The sequence below is a fragment of the Lissotriton helveticus genome, chromosome 3_1, assembly GCF_964261635.1.
Source record: "Lissotriton helveticus chromosome 3_1, aLisHel1.1, whole genome shotgun sequence".
Lineage (NCBI taxonomy): Eukaryota > Metazoa > Chordata > Amphibia > Caudata > Salamandridae > Lissotriton > Lissotriton helveticus.
This window is the reverse complement of record NC_136061.1, coordinates 716,461,669-716,484,044: the sequence shown is the minus strand read 5'-3', so window position 1 is coordinate 716,484,044 and position 22,376 is coordinate 716,461,669. Positions and strand designations below refer to the sequence as shown.

General features: G+C 44.4%; 1 protein-coding gene across 5 annotated transcripts in view; it reads right to left on the bottom strand.

Moving 5' to 3' along the window:
* Nucleotides 1-2,788: 2,788 nt before the first annotated feature.
* TCP11L1 (t-complex 11 like 1) overlaps nt 2,789-22,376 on the bottom strand; it is a 262,173-nt gene continuing 242,585 nt past the window's right edge. For all 5 annotated transcript variants that reach the window (XM_078680861.1, XM_078680863.1, XM_078680862.1 and 2 more), the window contains 2 exons: nt 15,615-15,787; nt 2,789-5,050 (listed from right to left, as the gene is read on the bottom strand). In XM_078680861.1, the coding sequence (XP_078536987.1) occupies nt 4,839-5,050; nt 15,615-15,787 (385 nt within the window). In that variant the 3' untranslated portion in view covers nt 2,789-4,838. The remainder of the gene's footprint in view (nt 5,051-15,614; nt 15,788-22,376) is intronic.

The following is a 22,376-nucleotide window of genomic DNA, read 5'->3' as shown; positions in this document are numbered from 1 at the left end:
GCCATAAAAACATGGACAGATGGGGGCTGGGAGGGGGGCATAGTTAGAAGTGCAAGATGGCGGTCCCCAATTGTAGCCCCACCATGCCTGCACCAGCAACATCCTGCCGCACAGGACTCACTGCTGCAACTGCCAGAGCTGAGTAAGGCTTGAGAGGAGTTGTCAGTGCCCACTGTTTTCGTTCAGGGGGTCCAGCTAAGGTGCAATGACTGTCTCAGCAAGGGAGCTGTCCTGACTACATGGTGGCTGTGGAGGGATCTGGCCACTCCCCATGGTGCGGCCTGGATGACATTGGGGGAGATGTGATGAAGGTAGAGCGGGCCATGCTCTGGTATGTACAGGGAAGTCTAGGGGCTCTTCCCTAGCTGTGCTGCGGCCCCAGGATGGAGCCCCATCTGGCACTTGACCCAGAGACTAATCATTAGTAGGGGTGGTGAGGGCCTAGTGCGGCAACCTACACTTGTTCAGTTGGTGCTTTTTATCTTGTTTCAATTCATGTCAGGTGGGAGGGTTGAGATGCAGTCAAAAGCTTCGAACAACTTGAACTCAAGATGATAATGGAGTCACTTGGTTGTAAAGGGATTACCAGGATATGTAGGTCTTTAATTCTAAACACCTCAGACCCACCAACTGGGACAGCAGCCATGTAGAATCAAAACCTAGGAGAATTGGATGACGATGACTGGTGAGTGATCAAGATGGGAGCTCATACTCCAGTTATCTTATCCGAACCCCGGATGATCCAATTTAACTACTATCATAGGACATACTGCAGTCCACGAGCACGTCTTGCACTAATTGAGGAAAAACCATTGGATTTTTTTTATCATATTATCTGGGAATGCCCACACATACAAGTTCGCTGGAGATAAATAAATAAATATTCTTTTCAAAGGTAAAACAGACAACTAATAGCCCAGACCTTAAAACTGCAATATTAGGCACAATGGAGTGTTTGGTGGGATCATGGGCAAGACGTGCACTGGCAGGCATGGGCCTTCCTATATCCAAAAGAGAGGGAGTGCTACTAGCAGAACAAGCAGCGCCTCCTGTGAGGTGGCCTCAGCGGAATGAATTACTGGGCAAAGGCTGAATAAATTATTCATATTCAGAGAGGGTGGGGGGACGCCCAACAACGCCAGAAGATCAACCAAATTTAATAAGCTGCATAATGAACTGCACATTGTGTGTCCTGGTATTATCTGGACGCTGCTTGGTTTCCTATGTCTAGTTGTAATTTACTCTCTGGTATTGAATTAAATGCAATTAAAAGGTTTAGAAAAACATGGATAGATGCAAACTGCCTCCCTTTGCGCAGAAATAAAATACAGCTTATGACAATAGGTCACATAAATGTTACAGAAGGACAGAGATACAATAACGAAAGTTACACTTGACTACTTCCCAGACTGCTGTCACCTTAATGCCTTGCTTTTTGGTTGTTTCCACGCTACACACTAGCCAGAAACCGTCTCTCATTGATTTCCAACCTGATCCAACAATGCTCACTGAATCAAATGTAGTCAGATCCCCGGAGTACAAGGTTCACGACTAGAAAGCCCTGAACTCCATCCAGAGATATGAACTGGACCATTTGCGCTTCAGCGAATGATCGAAAATCGAACTACTCAGACTTGCTTAAACGAGATCATCTGCCAAGGGCGCCTTCACAGCCTGAAACAGCCACATCTTTAAATCTTTTTCTTCAGCCTGGACGGTGTGTTATTCCCATATTATGCTCTGAAGTGAACAAAAAGTTACTTGCAGCACATTACAAAAGTACCAAATAAATCAATAAATATAAAGTTGAAAATAAAGCTAATCTGGTAACAAGGATTTCTAGGTATGAACTCGGATGGTGAGGTGGCTAAGGAACGATGAAGGATTCAACCCAGATCTGTGACTGGGGGTGAGTGTCTGAAAAGTTTCACCGCTCTGTTCATCATCTCCTCTAGAACAGCACAAATTTCTCAGGTACTGAGAAAGCACCACTTGCTCCCAGTTGTAAAAAAAATGATTAAAAAAATCAAAATCAAAAAGATGATCTAGATTAGAATTGGCCCAGGACTTGTACAACATCGTCCTTATGGTTCACACTTTCTGAACGTTCAACGCCAGCACTACCTAATATCATAAACAATAAGTTACAAGTTCTTGATCTGCCTAAACATGCTACTATTACTTGTTAAAAGTGGTCTAAAGAAACTGCTTAAAAATAACTTTGGAATAAGATTTTAACTTTCTTGTTTCTGAATTGTTATATGAACATTGCGATCACTGCTTCCATAAACTGTTCCAGAGGATTAACATCCTCAATCCAGGACCGCCATAATGGAGTATGGTAAATTTTCTACGGGAATATCCATTACCACACCTTATGTTTTTTTCCTGGGGCAGCCGTACTGCAGGGCTTCAGATTTGACTTATCAGAATAGGGAATAAAGGGTTTATGTGGTTTTACCACACTTGAAATCTGTACATCTTCTCCAATTCATGACCTACTCACACACGGAAGTTCCTCTTGGCTGTGTTGGTAAGTACTTGAAAGTATCACCTCAGAAGATATACTGCATACTTCCATACATTACAAATTATCGCTACGTGCAAGAAGTTCACTTTCTAAAAGACTCCATTTTACTGGTACTTTCTTGTGAATATATTTTTTGCTTCTGGTGAAGTCAAGCATCTACGAATACACAATATAACCAATAATTTGACTATGCATTTACTGCTTTTACACCCTGTGTTTTAGTTACCATAGAAAAGACTGAAGCAGATAGCGCTCACACAAGATGTTAATATTAATTTAATCATTTTATGACCAACAATATTGCTACTTGGTAACACTCAAAGGAAGAGGATGCATTTTCAAACCCAGCACATCATTATAAACTGGGGTTTCAACACCTGACAATCATGCAGTAATACATAAAATGTGTACTCTGTAACGTGTGTTAAATAGAAAGATATAGACAGATATATATGTTCTATAACTGCATGGAAAATGCAGACAAAGGATATAGAATGTGCAAAAATTAAGCAGTTTAAAATAAAAATGTGCAATAACAAATGACCCTCCACCACTGAGGGATAATATCGACATCACATTCCAACCTAACATTTAGTCATCCCCACCAGTAGTAACACCACCGCCTAAAGGACAGCACAGTGCCCCGTAACTTCAAGCAGTTATCCTTGCTGCAGGGGAAAGGGCAGGGCAAAGTAAACACTGGCCTTTATTCTAAGAATACTACATTCATTACATTTTAATTTTGAGTAAGTAAACAGTTATTTCCCTATTTTGCTCTTAGCTCTACCATTACATCAAGTTCCTCCCAATCTGGGCCTACAACATAATCCTGTGAAAACAGGATTTTATATAACCGCTCAAAAACAGCAAAAGAGATTAGTTCCTTTTTAAGTAATACACATGGTAACTTACTATTCTTGGCTTTGCCCTTAGCTTGGTAAGTTACATTAAATAGTATGAAGTTACCCCCAATCTGGGTCTACAACAAAATCCTTTCAAAATAGGACACAATAAAACATTTAAGGCAGAAACCTTTTGTAGCAACATATTTAGAGGAATAACTTCAAAATAAAGGCATTATTTAGCATTCTGTTTATTAGAAAAGGTAATGTCTGTGTTAAAGCAGAATCTTCTATGGCCCGATAATCTAGTGCATAGAGACCCCATGGATTATATTTGCCATCACACTGGCTTGAGAAAGCAGAATTCTATTCTTCTTAAAACGTCATTATGAAGTCAGCGCAAAGTAGAAAATCATGCACACATATCTGCACACAAAGGGCCCTTCAATGCAGGTTTTTACCCATGCAAATCCCCCGGGGTGGAACCTGGAGGAATTTATGAAGCCAACACAGTGCACAAATTGGAATGCTGCACAGTATGATGGCTGGAAAGACCACAAGCCATTTCCTATTGCCTAAGGGAAAATGAGGTTTCAGGGACACAACTATTGTGTAGTAACAATATTTGTGTGTGATTTTTAGCAAGCAATTTGAAATGAAAGGCAATAAGTGTCACTGCAAAAAACACTCAACCAGCGTCTAAAGCCCTTGCATGACATGATACACGCTGGGTAATCAATACTGTTTTCAAAATGTTTAATAGTGAAATCCCTAAAAACTGCTTTGGAAAGTAGCAAAAAGCTGTGAATTGGTTTACTGCAACAGCAGACTAAGTATCATTAGACCAAACTATCCATCCTGATCTAGCTTCACAATAAGTATTTTTGCTCAAGCCTACCGCTGGACAGAGCAGAGATGAGCACGTCATAACCTAAGAGGCTCCACAGTATAAATATTGCTAATCCTTTCATATGCAAAAACAAAATCTCTTTGGAAAAACTTTTTTTTAAAAGCAAATTTTTTTTTTAAAACCTCCCCTGCTCGATAAAATGGTCTAAATGCAAAAAATATAAAGTTTCTGCTCAGTCATGTTTTAGAACTGCTTTCCACCATCAGACACAGCAAATTAACCTGATTCACGACTTATATTTTTTTAAATACATTTGAATGACTACGCTGCATAATTTGGTGTCCCAAAACAGTCAAAGGAAGGGTGGCAAAAACACTTCTTTCATCTTATATAATTGGAAATACTTAAAGAATTCCGTCATTGTGCAAACTCTTGCTCTTAACAACAGGGAATACACATATCTTTGACCTCATGATCAGTGGGGGTTTCAGTTATAAAAATGTGTTATACTGAGCTATTTTCACAAGCGTAAACAACCAGTTTGTACAACAATCAAACCGATTGTTGTCTAAGCAGCACATAAATGATCAAACTATACTTCAGGCGATTTTACTACTCAGTGGGAATCATCCTTATGAAGTATCTTACTGAGGATCGTATCATAATGAGGGCTGAACACAATCTTGTTATAATTGACAAAACGAGTATATCTGATGGCTATTTCCTCAAGTTCTTTCTGAATGGGCCCCAAACCGCCAGGAAGCACAGGAACAATTTTTTGTTGGCTTGCAGAAAGGTGACTCTCTAAAAACTTCTGAATTCGAGAATCTGCAAAAGACAAACAAATTCATCATCAGATGCTGATCTTTTCCTTATAGCCCCCTTCTGTTTTTCAAATTTTTACACCAATTGCTCGAAATTTGAATTGCAAGCTACCACTATATTTTAACACAGCATCATTATGTATCGCATATAAGGATCAATGCTTCATTATGTATCACATATAAGGATCTATGCGTCATTATGTATCGCATATAAGGATCAATGCCTCAAGCCAATCAAATGGTGTGGTTAAAATTTACTAAGAGCAGATTCATCTGGATGATTTGAAGCGTCTTTGTAACGTCTACACCAATAAACTAAACATTTTTATTAATGTGACATTTGTTAAGGCATGTGAATATGATCTGCATTCTAATATGACATAAAAAGGTGATAACAATAAGACGTCATGGTTTTAAAATGATCCAAAATATTTGAGTAGAGGAAATACACAGTATTAAATCAAACTCAACTCCATGGAGACATTAGGAAGATGCATTCCGTCATTTAAATCACGAGATAATAGTGAACCACTATTAAACATTTGGACACCACTATGCATGGCAACAAACAGTCTGTTAGAAACAACGAGCTAATATTGTTAAAAAACTGCTACTGATAAACCTAGTATATTGACAAAGGGGGGCTTGGTATTTGTGGCTCATATAAGAGAACGAATATGCCGAACAGCCCAATGGGTTTGAATATTGTGTTAAATATAACAAGAAAATGTAATCTTAAGAACATTAAAATAATACAGCTCAAGCACTGATTCTTAAAAAAGCTGATATAAGTAACTATCTTTGTCAGCTGTTATGAACAATTAAACAAGAGCTGCCCCTTCTGGTGTAATCGCATTGGGCCACCCCCACAAACTAACTTGCAAGGACTGGGCCTGCTGCTGCTGAACATGAAGGGATGGCTGGTGTTGCCTGTAACATAGCTCCCTGGAATAGCTCCAAAACGTCCTGTGGTGGAACTGCTTGGCAAGAGACAAGAGTTCCAAGGATCATGCTGTGGCTAGAATGTCCTTGAACCGTTGAAATAAGAAATCCACCTTTACTCCAAATAATCTAGAGGCATCAAAAGTTATGTCCATAAGGAATGCTTGGGAATCAACGGAAATTTCGGTTAATCACATCCAGATGTGCCTCCTAAGCACAACCCTAGATACACTATCTCTGCCGGCACAGTCTGTTTCCTTTTGAAACCAGTACATAAGACATACTTTGCCGTATTCTGCCCATCATGTATTGTTTGACCCACCGAGGCCGACCCGTCTTCCAAGATGGTCAGCAAGATCTTGCTGGCAATGCCCCATGTAGCATGGGTATTCCTACCCAGAAGGCACACTGCGTTTAAGGATCTTAAGACTAACCTAGCTGAAAAAAACATCTGTCCCCAAAGGCCTCAATATGTTTCAACTTGTTAGCCAGGATTTGAAAGGAAGGCATTAAGAGTGACCTTACCTGTCCATGCCAAAAAGTTTCCAGGTGTATGATGCCTTTTCAGAAAATCTGGATCATTTGGAGTCGGTCTATGTCATCTGGAAACACATCAACTGATGGGGAAACCAAGCACTTCTTGGACCAAGTGGTTATGCTTGTAAGAGTCTCACTGAATGGCAACAGCGGCAGAGAAGAGCCTGTACAATGAGGCAGGAGAAGATTGTCTGCCTCCTTATCGTCAGGGTCATGGGGAACATTTTGCATACCATGTAAGGGTAGGATCCAAAATAGGCCTCTAACCTTCTGGAGCGTGCCGACAAAGGTTCGGCGTTGAAGACTGATGCTGGAGTAGGTGCATGTAGACCTGGCTGCACATCAACTTGTTGGAGTTTGAGGCAATCCGCTTGGCATTGAAAGGTGTCCATTACATCGGCCCGGGTGGGGGTGAGTGAGATCCACGCCCTCATGGTTCATCCGCTGTATACTACCTTCCACCAAGACAAACTGGTTCTCTAAACGTGTGCCTACTTCCTACCTGATGTGGTGAGTCCATTTCATGTCAGTTGGAGGACATTTATCATCAGTCAGATGCTCATCCTTCTGAAGTTCTTTGCTCCCCCTCACCTCTCTAAAGAGCAGGAGAGGCGCTATTGTTTTGATCCAAAGAGAGCCCTTCATTTTTATATTGAGCGTACCACGGAACACACACTGAACGATCAGCTTTTCACTGGATTCACCAGAGCAAAGAGGCTGTGCAGAAGAGGACCATCTCTCAATGGATTGCACTCTGAAGTAAAATCTGTGAAGCACTGGCAAAGAAGTAGCATCCAAAAGGCTTGAGGCTCACTTCAACAGCCAAGGCTGCAACTACTGTGTTGCCCGTTCGGTCCAGCAGGACTTTCTGGTTTAAATCAGTTTGCATCCCCTTATCTGGAGAGGTTACTGCTGGGGTATCTTATCTAAGGTAAGGAATCTGTCGTTAGAAGATTCTTCAGGAAGAACATGATACTTACCCCCGTAATGCCTTTTCTAGCAGACTATGAGCCTGATTAGGAATTTGGTGGATGGGATACTCCGCCACACATGTGATGGATATCCCATCTGCAGTATTACAAGTCTCATAGAAAATAATAGAATTGCAATATATGGACAGGTAACTCTGCCCGCCAAACTCGTCATCAGGCCCTATATCTAACTGCAAATTCCTTACCGACCCTCCTTTCCTCCCCGCTCTGAGAACTACTCCCATTCCACTAGAAGGTCCACCTTAGCTTCAACACACTTGACACAATCATTCTGACGCTGTTCGCGTCTGTTGGCCTGGAATGTGTCAAGAAAGAATCTAATGTCAGTGTGCAGGGCTAGGCCTAGCCTGTTTCACTAGTTTTCTTCTGCCTGGCTGGGAGTAGCTTTTCTTTCTGGTCCTGCTGGGTGGGAGCAATATACAGTGTCCGGGGCATGGGGTCCTCGAGACACTGTTTAACATTGAGCCTAAGGTTTGGGGGTCCCTCGGGCCATAACATGGCTTTGGCAGGAGGGCCCTACCCAAGCATCACCTAGGGATCTGGGGAATGCGGTCTCAAGGCCCTTGTATGGCTCGGGAAGAGGGACTGCACACTCCCTTCCCTCAAAAAGAAAAAAAAAACAATGCATAGAACACTTGGGCTGTGGCACACCCAGAGGGGTTTTAATTGAAAAAAGCTTTTGCCTCACTTGCTGGGTCTACCCTGCCCTGCCCCCCATATGTTATTTTTTTCCTCAGTCCTAAAATAGCTGCCAAACATCTTTGTTGGTGTGAGGCAGCCAATCAAAATCAGATCTTATTTTTTGATCTGCCAGAGCTGTGGTACTACTGTGTCTCTATATATTCATACACTTGTAACCTTAATGTCTCAAAGATTACTAAACAGATTTCATTTTGTTGGCAGTTAATCGATATGCAGAAAGCCTTTCAGCAAAGGCGCTAGCCCGAAACACGTCAGGCTCTGCTGGCGCTGGGTGCACTGGTACCTTTCCCTACCTGGAGTGAGCCAACAGGGAGTGAGCCCCGCTCTTGAGCACTTGTGGAAATATATATATATATATATATATATATATATATATATATATATACACACACACATACATACATACATATTCCTCAACTCGTATACAACGTCTGCTACCGTCCAGAAAAGACGAGCGTGGACCCAGGTTACGTGCACATTTTTTATTCTTTAGCCAGCTCTTCCATAACGCGTTTCGGGCGATCCCGCCCTTGATCACATGACCATATACATATATATATACATATATACACACACACAGAAACATATGTAAGATTACCTTACAACCATTTGTTTGTATAGTGCTGTAAAGTCCCATGATCAGCATACTCCTGCCATCTAGAGTTATACACGGACATTCGCAACTTGTTTTCTTCGGGTCACAAGACCTCATCCATTGTTCACAATGCAACCGTGCACTGGCTCCACCAAAGACAGAGGTCCTGCTAAGCGGGTGAGTAATGTAAGCGGAGTGTGAAGTCAAATAGAGAGGGTGGCGAGCACAGAAAAGAAAGTTAAAGTACATTGACAACAACTGTAATTAAATCTTGTTTCTGGGGAGTAGGGTGGGAGCATGTGAATCTACAGCACAATATGCCATGAACAGATGGTTAGATTAAGAAATGTTCGTAGTATATGTGACTGTAGAGACACATGCTCTGTAGACTATAAAGCAGTTCCTCTCCAAAAATGGTGGCTATCGAGCAGATGTCGTCTATGTTTGAAAAAGTGTTCTCAAGACCATTTGGTCAACCAAAGACGGATGCCTTTTACCTATTAGGGGTGTCCGTCTAGCACAGTGGAAATGCTGCAGTTGTGAGACCATATAACAACTACAGCATTTCCAGTCCGGTTCCTCACATAGACCAGGGTTTCATTGCATAAATCAACTAATGCGAATACCCATATCTGCCATCTCACCACACAAACATATTTGTCAATGGTTCAAAGGCCTCGGCAAACAACATAGGTGACAATGGGCACTTCTGATGTGTACCCCACTCCAACTCTCACTTGGGTAACACCAGCCCTACAGTCTTAGCTCTGGCCTCAAGATGGGGGATTTGATCCATTGAAAGACACCGGCTACAAAATTCATTTCCTGCATCACCCGTATATATTTCTACCCAACTGTATCAAAGAACTTTCCATGGTCAAACGAGGCCACAACATATTCTCCCTCGTCTGATCGCAGGTGGCGTTCCATGTGCACCAGGTGACGCAGATCAACAATCATTGTTCTTTGGGGGATAAAGCCAGTCTTGGTCTCCGTTAAAAAGCAGGTGCATAACCATTGCAAACCTGTGGACCAGTAGTTTAATAATAATTTTGAGGTCCAAATTGATTACGGATAAATGTTGGTGGGAGTCCAGCTCAAACATGTTTTACCCTGCAATAGGAATAGTAATAGGGAATGCCTCTCTCATCATGGGAGGAAGGCATCCCTTTAGGATTTTCCGACTTTGCATTCCAACTAGGGCTGCACCCACCTCTTCACTTGGAATAGCTTGGTCCAAATTCATCGAAAATCAAGACAGACCCTCTGACCTCAACTAAGCAGTAAGTCTGTGGTCATCATGCGACCTCATCTGTGTGTACACCCTTTGTAGATATGATTGGAATGGCACAGTGATGGCGTCTTGAGTCTGTTGCACTTGGCCGGCATCATCAGTAACAGATGAGATGAAAGTTCTGTTGAGTTCCTAAACCAGACTTGTACCCCTCTCTAGGTAGCTTCTGGAAAAATGTCTGGTGGGTGTATTTATCTAGTCTGTCCAGTTTGGGTGATGCTTTATGTCAACCAGAGTCTTGATATCCTATTCCCCCCCTTAAAAGTGGGGCATTTGCGATTCTACCTCAGTTAGTCTTAATCTCTCTTCCGATTTGTCCAGCTACACCTGATGGCAGCACCGTGGACCACCTCTGTCTTCGCCTCCCATTTGTTAACCCCATTTGCAGAGGACAATACTCGGTTGGGACCTTAAGAAGATGGGCAGCGAAATCACCTTCATGGAGGGTTTTGGTCCACAGCCTTCAAAGTAGGGGTCTATGAATATGTTCGGCTGCCGTGAGCAGTAACACGTAAGGGGAGTGATCAGAGAGGATTCTGCCCATGTAGCCACCGCAAGGCAGTCATCACAGATCTCATGTCTAAGAAAAAATTAATCCAATCTACTGTAGGAGCCACGTGGCGGTTAGTAATACGAATATACTCTATCTTGCAGGTGTCTGAGTCCCCAGGGTTTGACCAGGAGCATTTGATCAATGACATCTATTGGTTGGGTTGACATCTCAGTGTGAGATCGGTCCTATGACAGATGTCCGTCCATTGTAAGGGAGAACACATTATTAAAGTCTCCAGTCCACATCATTGTGGTGCCTAGATGAGGTCAAGTGAATTTCTAGATCCTGAGGATAAATGCAATGTTATCCATATTAGGGCCCTAGACATTGAGACAGAGAGGCAAATCTTCCAGGGTGCCATAATCAGATAGCTGTCCTCAAGGTCGTAAGGCGCCCCTCCACAAAATATAGTTGTCTTTTACACTTTGTGGCTAATTTAGCATGCTCCTGTGAAGTTAGGTGCATTCTTGAAGAAACACTATGCCAGCATGTTGCCGCTTAATCTAGGAGAAGATTCTATGTCTTGTAGTATAGTTCTTTAAATCCAAGATATTCCATTTTAGTAGTTTAAGATCATGCATCATAGGTGTACAGTTTCACAGGTTGTGTGAATAACACACCCCTGTGCCACCATAGGATCAAAAAGGCAGAGTCAATAGCTGTGTCACTGCGTGTAGCGTGTGCATCATATCATGCCTCTCCTACCACGCGCTTGTCAATGAAAACCTTACACACCCACACACCTTCTTCAGCCACTAACTTTTAATGAGACTGATAATGTGTGAGTCAAACATCTCAGTCCATACGCATCATGAAATGCAGTGCAATAACAACATTACTTCAGACAATGCTATGTAGCTCACATAATTCCTCAAAGTCCTGGTCCATAGCACCTCCTAACAATCAAACAAAACCAAAAATAAACTTAACCAAATAACAGATCATTCCATCCTCCAATCCTCACTGGTTGAGGGCACCCGTAGTTCAGGAAAGCATTCCCTTCTATTACTTCGCAATTACTGTGCCATTAATGACAATCACAATGCGCTCCAGAGACTCTCCAGCTGCGTGGCTGTGCATATCTCTGACAACTGTGTTTAGGAACTATTTGTGTGCCATATTGTGCATCTTGTACCCCTATGGTTGTGCCAACTGTCCAGTCAGTCCCAAGCAAGCTTAGGAGATGAGAAGAAGTATGTCTTATTATCTTTTTATGACTTTAGACTTGTCTGGATAGAGTAGCATAGATTTCAGGCCTGCTACTCAGAGCCTTCCCTTCCCTGCCTTAAACAATTTCCTTTCCTGCTGGGCTGTCTGGTGTATTCTGTGTAGATCTGTATCATTGTTCCCTCATAATGTGCCATGCTGCTATGGCAGGTCCACTGCAGGCTGGCATCCCGGTCATGGCGGGGGGGGGTGATGTTCATGTCCTGGTGGTTGCGGGGCGGGGCGGCGCCACCACCCTGTGTTTGTCGAACAACATAAACGTTGGGATGGTCCTGGTCTGATTCCCCGCACCCCTCAGGAGATGTTGGCCTATAGCTCACAGTGCACCATCCGATCCCCTAACCTTAGAGGGTAACAAATGTGTGTGCGACCTCAGAGCATCACAATCCTGATCCCCCAAGGAAATTGTGGTAACAGATCTAAAACCTTTTCGTTAGTATTCTCATGCATACCCAAAGAAGTACACAAGAAATACTCAGCAAGGCTTTACAATATTTATTATGGCGTTGTGATTCTTGCATAAAATACATGCGCTGCGATTATAAATGGAATGAAACAGATTAGTGTGAATAGCAGTACTAGAACAGTGAAAAGAATAAACGTTACCACCATGGTGAGAAGACAGTGAATTTATGCAGGCATATAAGTACTGTGCATATGTGTACTCCTAACAAGCGCTCCCTAATCTAGACTTGCCTAGGGTGGGTCATCTGCCAAATCCATGCACAGTGGACTAACTTCCGGTTACCTGTGGGTGTCATCAGGCTGTCCATCTTAGTGTAGAGCTAGACATCCCTTGTGTTGGTACGCAGGAATCAGCTGTGCTGGAATTCAGACATGTGGTAACCTTGCAGTGTCAACTGAGTGCTCCACTGCTCAAACAAGGAAGTTGTTGTGTATTTATAACAACAGAACCCTTGTAGCTATGTCGCAACCCATGTTTAGGCTGCAGTTGTTTATTCTAGTAGTATATCAGTGTCATCAATCAGACAAATAACAAATATGATATTTGTGCAGTGAACTTTATCCCTCGTACTAAATGTCCAAGGTGTCTTGATAATGTACACACGAAGGAGAACTATTAGCAATGCAGATTCAGAGAACGTTATCTTGCATTCACACAAACGCAAATGTAAAAAGTCATTGTGTGTAAAAGAGAAGGCAGCTTAAGAAACCACCTTTGGTTTTTCTTTGTTCGCCCTAAGTTGGCAGGGTATGCTCAGACGTGAGTCCCTTGCTCACTTTGCCACTGGAGTCAAGCAAGCCCGGCTGAAGACGGCTGTAATGCCAGAAACCGGTCCTGGGAAGCTTGATTCCGGTCCAGGGAAGACATGGCTTGGCAGTTCGGGCTGGACTGTTCCCATGAGGCACAGGGTCAGACTGATTTGCATATGGCCATGTCTGAACTGGGGCGGCGGAGTGAGCTAAAGAACCGTGATGGATTAAACCCAGATCAGTTGACTGGGGGTGAGTGTTTGTATTGTCAACGCTCCGTCCATCACCACCTTTGGTTTTTCTTAGCTTAAGAAACGTGAGCATGTAAATGGAGGTGTTTCTGCTAGGCTTATCCTGACCATATGATACTGAGAAGCAGTTGAACAGACCCTAAGGTATTAACACAGCTAGGATACAGTCTGCAAGAAAGAGTACCATTGATGGGCCCTCCACCTTCTCTAGAAATCCCAAAAAAGCTAACATAATCGCGCTCAGATCTGCCATATGCGTCCTCTGCCCTCTACTGCAGAGCTCTCGTCGTCTCTTGAAGCTTGATCACTGTTGCACGCATCACCAGCATATTTGTCTGGATCGTGGACTCCGTGTACTCCACAGCCTTTGTCAAAACCAGGAGTTTTTAAAGGTCTGTTCTCACTAAGGTCAATTTGATTGCAATAGTGTATATATTATGCTCCAAGGTCTGGCGTGAGTCCTTGATTGACCGCCTCATATCTGGGGTCATCAGCTCTACACCTCCACTGTTCCAGACAGAGAGTGCTACGAACGTCTGGACACCACAGTGTATTGCTCTATTATCTTGCTCTGTGCCAGTTTACAAAGCTTCTGCTTCTCCATACCAGAGCCTAGAAGGGGCAAAGACATCCCCAAATGGAGCTTCGGGAGCTCCGCTATCTTGTGTGCCGGCCCGCAGTCTTCCCCAAGGCCGTGGTAGCAGTCATAGTCCCTAGATGTTATAGCTACAGGATGAGGGTGCCCCCGCGTAAGAGCACCAGACAGGTAACAGATGTGCACAGTGCCCACAGTTGTTTTATGCTCCAGGGCTTCCACACCAATGGTTATTCATGAGGCCTGCTACTTCATATTCCCCAGCTCCAATCCCATATTATACTTCCTGGCTCAATTAGCCTCCAGGATTCCAGGAAAACATCCATGGCGCATGCCTGCAGAAAGTGGACGAGCCACCTAGCAACCACTCTACTCCATCACTGCTGTAATATTAGTTCCCCAGGGCTGCCAATGTCAGCAACAATTGTCCCTTAGCACAGCACACCAGAAGATGCAGGTGTGCCCACGCTGGTCACTTCCTTTTCCTCCTCAGGCAATCACCCAACAGTCAGCTCAGTCGGAAAATCAGAGCCCCAGCGCCATCCCCCAGTTTCATCACAGTCACCTCTACAAACGCCCAGCAAGGTATCATCCGCTTGTCGTGGATGCCGCTGGGACACCAAGAGCAGGCCAAACCCGCCTTACAATTCAGCCGTGCCAACTTCAATCTCATATGGATAGTTCCACTGGAGCGCAGGAGTGCCCTCTCTCTCTCACGAGATGGCCACCGGAGCACTCAGGAGCAGTTCTAGAGAAAGACGCACCTCCGTCATTTCCAGGGCAAATCCTGCTGCAACACATCCCTTCCCATGGGGTCTCAGGGTACAGTGATCACATAGCTGGAAGACTGCAGCCCCTCTGCACAGAGCCTCCATTCGAAAGATGACCTCCCAGTCCTGCACCAATCCTCTAGGGTGCTGCTGTCTTGGATCTCCTAGTGGCCTCTGTGAAATCACGATTTTCCCCCACCAGGGCACAGCCAAGAGGCTCCTTAACTCACATATACAGCAGTACAAATGTCCCTTATTCAGGTATCTGGTCATTTCAGGGTCGGCTGGTAGTTTTGTGCAAAGATTTCTAAGGATGTTATTGTGAGCCACATGGAGGCAAGCAGAGACGTGTCTACTCCACCATCTTGCCGGCCAAGCCCTCATGTTTCATTTTATAGAGCATTTAAGTCCTGCTATGTGCAAGGCATCCAGAAAAATTGAAACCAAAAAGCTTGAAAGATTCGAGTGATCTTTATGACCTGCAAAACAAACGGTTGCCCTGAGTAAGCCATTCTAGGGAACATAAAATTCCTAAATGAAAGGAATCCATTGAATACCAACACTGCATTTAGCCCATACTTCACCAACCCAATGCTTAGAGAATGCCAGAATAATACCAATACTTTCACATGGACTGTTCTCCAACAAAAATGGAAACTTGCACAGAGCTCCTCTTTTTTTTTTTTTACCTTATGTAAAACTGTAGATCCAGCACCTTTGATGTCCTCCTTAAGTAAGTAATATTTGTGACAATAACAATTACTCAAATCCTCTAATGATTAAAACAATGATAACGCGCTTATGACATTTCACAGATGTGTGTTAAGCATTTATCCACTGTATAAAGCGTAAACTATCAAAAATAAATCTTTTCATAGTACAGAAAGGCAATTACCTATTAGTTTATGTATATGGTTATTTGGGTCTGCCGCGGCCTGGATCTGTCCTTTCAGTGCAGTCTCTTTTTCAGCAGAAAATGGAGTGAATCCATGATGAGATAGACAACTGTTAACTTCAGCACATATCTTCTCACTGATAGTAGCCATAGCTTCAATTAAATTAAAGGAACTAGAAAATAAAAAATAAACTGTGAGTATAACTAGTAAGAAACCGCAGAAATAGAAGCATGAACTTGCAGAGCTATAGCAATAAAACTAATCCACCTCTACCACATCCTCACCTAGAACTTCTTGCAGGGCAACTAAGCATGTGGAAATTATATAACTAAAAATCCTTGGTGGTCCAAGGGTCTTATAGACATATTGAACAAATTACTTACCTTCTGTAACACTCTTTCTGGTAGAGACTTTTAAGCATCAGCGTCTGCATATTTTTCATATTCTCCGGGCATCAGTCTGAATCTGGAAAGGTTTTAGCCGTACCTCGTGCAGTAAATTGGCTCCTTGAGGCTCCACATGGATGCTGTTACACAGAAATGACACGCAGAGCCCATATAGGCGCCATCCCTGCCAAGGACGTCAGTTGCTTTTGAGGATGTCCGCGCGCCCAATGCAGAGCCCCAAGAGAAAATTGGTCGAGAACAGAGTGCAGACTGGGATCAGATCTGGGAGGGTTGGTAAGGAATGTGTGGCTAAATAGAGTCTCTATCAGAAAGAACATTACTGAAGGTAAGTAACTTATTCTTCCAATAGAGATTTTTAGGTGCACATTCCTCACCTTTTCAATAAATACCAGAGCAATAACTATTCAGAGGTGGGTCTGCCAATGGACTCAAACAAGTAAATCCTGCAGGACTAAGAATTCACACTGCCCCACTCAGTGAACTTGACTGTCCAGGCAACAGTGCTTTGTGAACATATGGAGGGACGCCCAGTTAGCTGCCTGTCAAATGTTCAGGACAGGGCTTCAGCGTGCTAACACAGTGATAGCAGCTTTGGCCCTGGTAGAGAGAGCACACAGTCCTTCCAGAGGCTGCTTTTTAGTCAATTCTTAGCAGATCTTAAATGCAGAGCACGATCCAGTGGGAGATAGTTATCTTCTGTACAGTTTTGCTTTTTTTCGTTCCAGCAAACCCTATAAAGAGCTGATTGTCCATCATTTGGTCTTTGGTACAATCTATGTAGAAGCTCTGTTCTCTGTTGTGGTCCAATCAATGAAGTCTCTCCCCCTCCTAAGAAGGATGAGGCGGAGCATGGAACGCCAGCAGGGTGATGGTTTGACCAACTTCGAAAGGCGCCACTACTTTTGGCTGAAATGTTGCCAGAGTCCGTAAAAACTGTTTGTCTGGGAATAAGGTGGTGTATGTTGGATTAACAGAGACAGCCTGAAGCTCACTTACACGCCGTACTCAGGAGATGGAGAAGAGGAATACAGTTTTGCAAGATAAGGAATCATAAGGGGCAGGTGTGAAGCGGCTCGAAAGGAGTGCACATCAAATAGGTGAGAGCCATTGGGCATCACAAAAGTAGAAGTAGTAACATATGATGTAGCCCTTTCAAAAATAGCATCTCAACTGGTGACTTAAACAAGAACAGCTGATCTGGCAAACATAAGAAGGCTGAAACATGGCCTTTAACTGTACCCAAAGCAAAGTCTTGGTGGGTAATAGACAAAACAAACAGAACACGAGAAAAAGTGGCCTGGAGGGGTCTATCTGGTGTGTACCAGACCAAACCACAAATTTGTCCAAAGACAGGCGTGTACAGTTTTTGTTGAGGGTTGCCTGGCTGCCAAAATGAAATTAACCACTTCTGGAGGAAGGTCGAAGGTGTTCAGCTGTCACTGCTGCATCCCCAAGCATGAAGGTGGAATTTGCAATGGCCAGAGTGCAAAACCCTGCCCTGGGACTGCGACAGCAGGTTCTCCTGGAAGCGTAGCCTGATTGGAGAACATATACCCAAGCCCAAGAGTTCTGGATACTATACTCTTCAATGCCAATCTGGTATCACTAAGATCACTTTGGCCCAGTTGGTCCTGGTCTTCTTGAGAACACAAGGCAGGAGTGATATCGGTGAAATGGCATAAAGGAGTCCTGAGTTCCACAGGCATCTCAGAACGAGAGACGCCTTGGAAACTCCAATGCACAGAAGTGCTGACATTGCACGCTCTCGGGGGTGGCAACCCGGTTGCGCCAAGGTTATTCCCATTCGCAGACGACATTTTGCTCCTCATCGGGGTGTAACTATCATGATGCAAGAGTCGTTGATGGGCGAGGTTGTCAGCCCCCCATTCAAAGATCCTGCCAAGTGGTTCACCACCAGCAAAATTCCTTGGGGGTCCAGCCATTTCCAGAGATGCAAGGCATTGAGGCACAGTGTCCCAGACCCTATCCGCCCTGTTGGTTATAGTACCAAATGGCAGTGGTGCTGTCCATGAGCACCTGTACCAGCCTCCCTTTGATGGACGAAAGGAAGGTTTTCAATGGTAATGGATGCTCTGAGCACCAAGAGATTCATATGGAGACGGGACTCTGTGGGTGACAAGAGGTCTCTGATATCCACCTCTTCCAGATGACCATACCAACCTAGAAGCAAATCATTAGTCACCAGTGTGAGCTTCGGTTGGTGTAGAGAGAAGGGTATGCCGCTGACCCAAACACGTTCCAGCAATCAACACTGCAGGTCCTTTGCAGTCTCCTCCGAAATCTGAACGTAGTGGGAGTGGTCTCCTTGATGTTGGGCCAACTGGATCTTCAGATTACATTGCAGAGCCTGCATATGCCACCTGGCATACTCGACCAGCAGGATGCAGGAGGCCATCGGCCCCAGTAGCCTCAGAGTCAACCTCATTGAATTACAAAACCGAGCCTGAAAGATCAGGGTCATAGCCTGAAAGTCCTGGACTCTCTTTCCCAGGGTAATGGCACGAAACCGAACCATGCCCTGAATGGCTCTGATGCACCCCAGGGATGATCGGAAAGTTCCCTGTAGTCTAGAGGTGGCAAACAATTTCCTGGGGTTTATTAAGCTAAGGGACGAATGGAACTCCTGACCTTCGAAGGTGTGCTGTTACCACTGTCATCACTTTCGTGAACACCCGGAGAGGCACAGGTGAGACCAAAGAGGAGCACTAGAAACTGAAAATGCCCTCTCCCACCACAAACCCCAGGTAGCGCTAGAGGGCTACTTGTGCCAGCAAATTCCAATGAAAGTTGGAGTAGCACCCCAATAAGCAGCTATCATCAACAAATCAGATGGCCAGACTGGTGGAATGAAATACATGTTTGCCAAACGTCTTAACCCGCTTAGATTCCCTGTCGGGGGGAGCGGTAGGAAATGTGTTGGGATTAGATCAGCTCGTGAAAACTTGCCCCACTAGGCTTTCAGGTGAAGTGTCCTGCGAGAGAAAAGCAGGGTCGCTTGGAGCAGAGAGATGGCACTTGGCAATTTGTCGAATGAGGGGTGGGTCAGAACAAGGTTTGGCCCAATCCCTCACTAAGGTAACCGTCAAAATGGAGAAGGGGTTCAGAAGATGTTTGTGCCCACTTTTAATGCTCACCAGGTGTCACTGCTTGATACTTTTTAGAAAAATCAGGTAACACACGGTATAAGTGGGAGGATCTTCACAGGTCTGTGTTTGAGTGTTTGAAATTTTTCGGTCTTTATATAGAACTTTCTTTATTTTAAATATTTTGAAAAATTGTTTCTAAAAAGTGATCTGACTTAAGGGTGGATTTTTACAACAACAGTAGTACTGATGACAGTGCCATCTGTTGTGCTAAAAAGGGCTTTAACATTGTCACCTAGAAGGTTGCAAGAATATCCTTTAGAAAGAAGTTAGGGTGGTTCTGAGACCTGCATACCACTATAAAAGATGTTTGTATGGTAAGAGCTTGTAACTAGCTAATTCACCAGAGGAAGGTAATGGTGACAAGGAAGTCTACTTTCAATTAAAGGAACTGGAAAAGGCATGAGTGCAAATGTTCAAATGGTGGCCCAAAAAGTCTGTAAGTCAGGACTAGGATTAGGTTCCAAACTTGGCGGAGGGGCGTGTGGAGGTATTACCCTTTTGAGGCCCTTCATAAAAGCTTTGACAACTATTATTCTGACCGGAGAGTTATGCTGTTTGTTTTGCATGTGAGCAGGGATTGCACTTCGGTGGAGCCATAAACATGTATAGGCTAACCCTGCTTTTTTAGTAGCTATGTCATTACTGTAGGGTTAAAGGGTTAGTTTTATTGGTACTGCAGTAATTGGCAAATCTTTGCCATTTTGCTGCAGAGCAAGCGTGTGTTGTAGAGCGTCTATCCTTCCAAAGGATGGACATACATTCTTGTGGTAGGTGCAAATACTCCAACTCTAGGCTTCAGGTGCCATATCGCAAGATTGAGCTGTGCTGGGTCCAGGTGCCTGATCTGCCTCTGTAACAGTATGAGTAGATGTAGTCTGTGTGGGTGTACAGATCCTTACCCTAAGGAACTTCAGAGAGCAATGCACGGAGTGGCAGAGACATTATACATCAACTTCAATGGCTTTGAGAAAGCGTTTAACAGTACTCGTTGTGACAGCCTCTGGCATATACTGAGAGCCTATGATATACCGCATCAGACAGTTCTCCTCATCAAGAGCTTTTTTAATCAAATTCTGTTTATTGTATATCCAAACATCAGTACATACACAGCACAGCACCAACTTTAGAGGAAACGATCAATAAGCAGTCTTGACTGAATTTCCGATTGACACAGGAAATGTCTGCACTAGCATTTGCTTTAGAGTAATAATACATCAGACATGCATGAAATATAGCAGGTTGCAATGAGATACTGTCTGACAAATGCACAATAATCCGGCGGCAGCATAGTATGGCTGTGTACACAAATAAAACAAACGAGAAAGACAAGATTAAGCATTCATTTAAAACTTTGAAGAATCCATAGTAAACATAAGAAGAACATGTTGAAGTTTGCGGCAAGGAGGGCAAGCAGAGGGGGCATGGTGTCCCGCGTGAAGCGGGGGGTAAAGCACCCCCCCTTTACCAGGTCTCGGCCATCGCAGAAAAGTGGGGTATGAGTGGTAATCTTAATAAAAAAGCTGGAGCATCTGGAGCTTCACAGGACTAAAGCAGGTGAACTCTATGCGCATAAGGTACTGAATTAGAGGCCTCCACAAGCGTTGGAACTTTTTTCAGTTTTTGCCAAATTGTGTGATATCTGTTCCATAACTAAAATATGCCAAACACAGGTGAACTATTGTGCTATTGAGGGAGGGGTGTCTGTTTCCAGATACGTGCTATAAGCTGCCACGCTGCTAGGAGCAAGTAGCTGATAAGTTTCCAGTGTGCATGAGCCATTACCTGTAGAGCCATGGGCCTAATGCCCAAAATGCCAGCGAATATGAGGACGGGAGCGGGTAGCCTATAAAATCCTTAATGTGACCCAGTATCTCTTTACAGTATGTTGTAATGACTTTACATGACCACGAAATATGTTGGAAGTCCCCCTCCCTCCAACGCTAGCAGAGAGAAGATGTTCCCAGGTAAATGATGGAGAGTCGGGTCGGTGTGTGGTACCACTGAAATATCAATTCATAAGCGGTTTCCTTGAGAGAGAGACTGGAGTAAGGTTTGGGTATATCTCGCCATAGAGTCTCCCATTTCTTGGATGATATATCTACCTGGGTTGTGGCCTGCCATGTTGACTGGTAGGTGTTGGCTTGGCCCATTTTCCCCCAAAATTCTTCGCTTTTCACCCCCCTATTTTAGGATGTCTCCCCCATGGTAGAGAAATGCTTAGGCAATGTGTGGTGTGAGATGTCATGTTAAATGTAATACAATGGTGTGCGCACCTATACTTCCCCTATCATAAGAATGTACCCTGGTAACATGCTGCGTTTAAAATGGATGCCATGGCTGTGTATTGTGCCACCTGACTGTGGTGGGTTAGCATCTAGTTGTTCGGTTCCCAGCCATCCCAGCTTTTGGAGGGAAAGCCTGGCACCCCTGAGCCAGTTAAGAACCAGTTCCCCAGACGCTTCTAGAAGTTTCTGGCACTGTCTGGTAGGTGGGGTGAGGGGCGTATAAGTAGGGGGGCTGTGCCACCATGTGCTCAGACAGAGCAGGGACATGAACGTGAGGGGACCTGCTGCCAGGGGGGTACCGCCACTTGGGCCTGCGTGCTGGACCCTGCACCCAACTGAAACCCCTCTGCTGTCCACAGGGCTAGTGAAAACCCCTCTGCACGAGTCAAGGCTGCTGTAGAGGAGGAGTGGCAAGCTACAGAGGAGGATGGTTTCTAAGACCTACCGCCCTGTCCTGATGAGTGCCCACTGACTCGTGACCTTGCCCAGTAGTGGCTGCTGCTGTGCTACCTGGCCCCTGAAGAAGGAAGGAGCGCTATCCTAGGTCCCTGAGGCTGCTGGTGGGAACTACGCCTCGCGAGCGCTACATCTAAAAGTGCCAAGAGAAGAGGAGTGTGTGTGCTCTGTAGCGCTGGGCTGAGAAAGCACTATACCCCCATGGACTGTGCCTTCCAGCGCATGGTGAGCACTGTAACTTACTCCCCCAGGAAGAAGAAGGACGTGAGGAACGGGGGTGATTCGTTATTACGTGGGTCCTGGACTGTACTGTAGCGCTGTGCTACAAGAGTGCTATATTTTAAGTGACTGGGCTCTGCTTGGGAGTTCTGCCAGTCCAGCTGCCTGCTGCTCTGCGCCTATCTAGCGCCCTTCTTCATGACCCACAGGAGGTGAGCCCGAGAGAG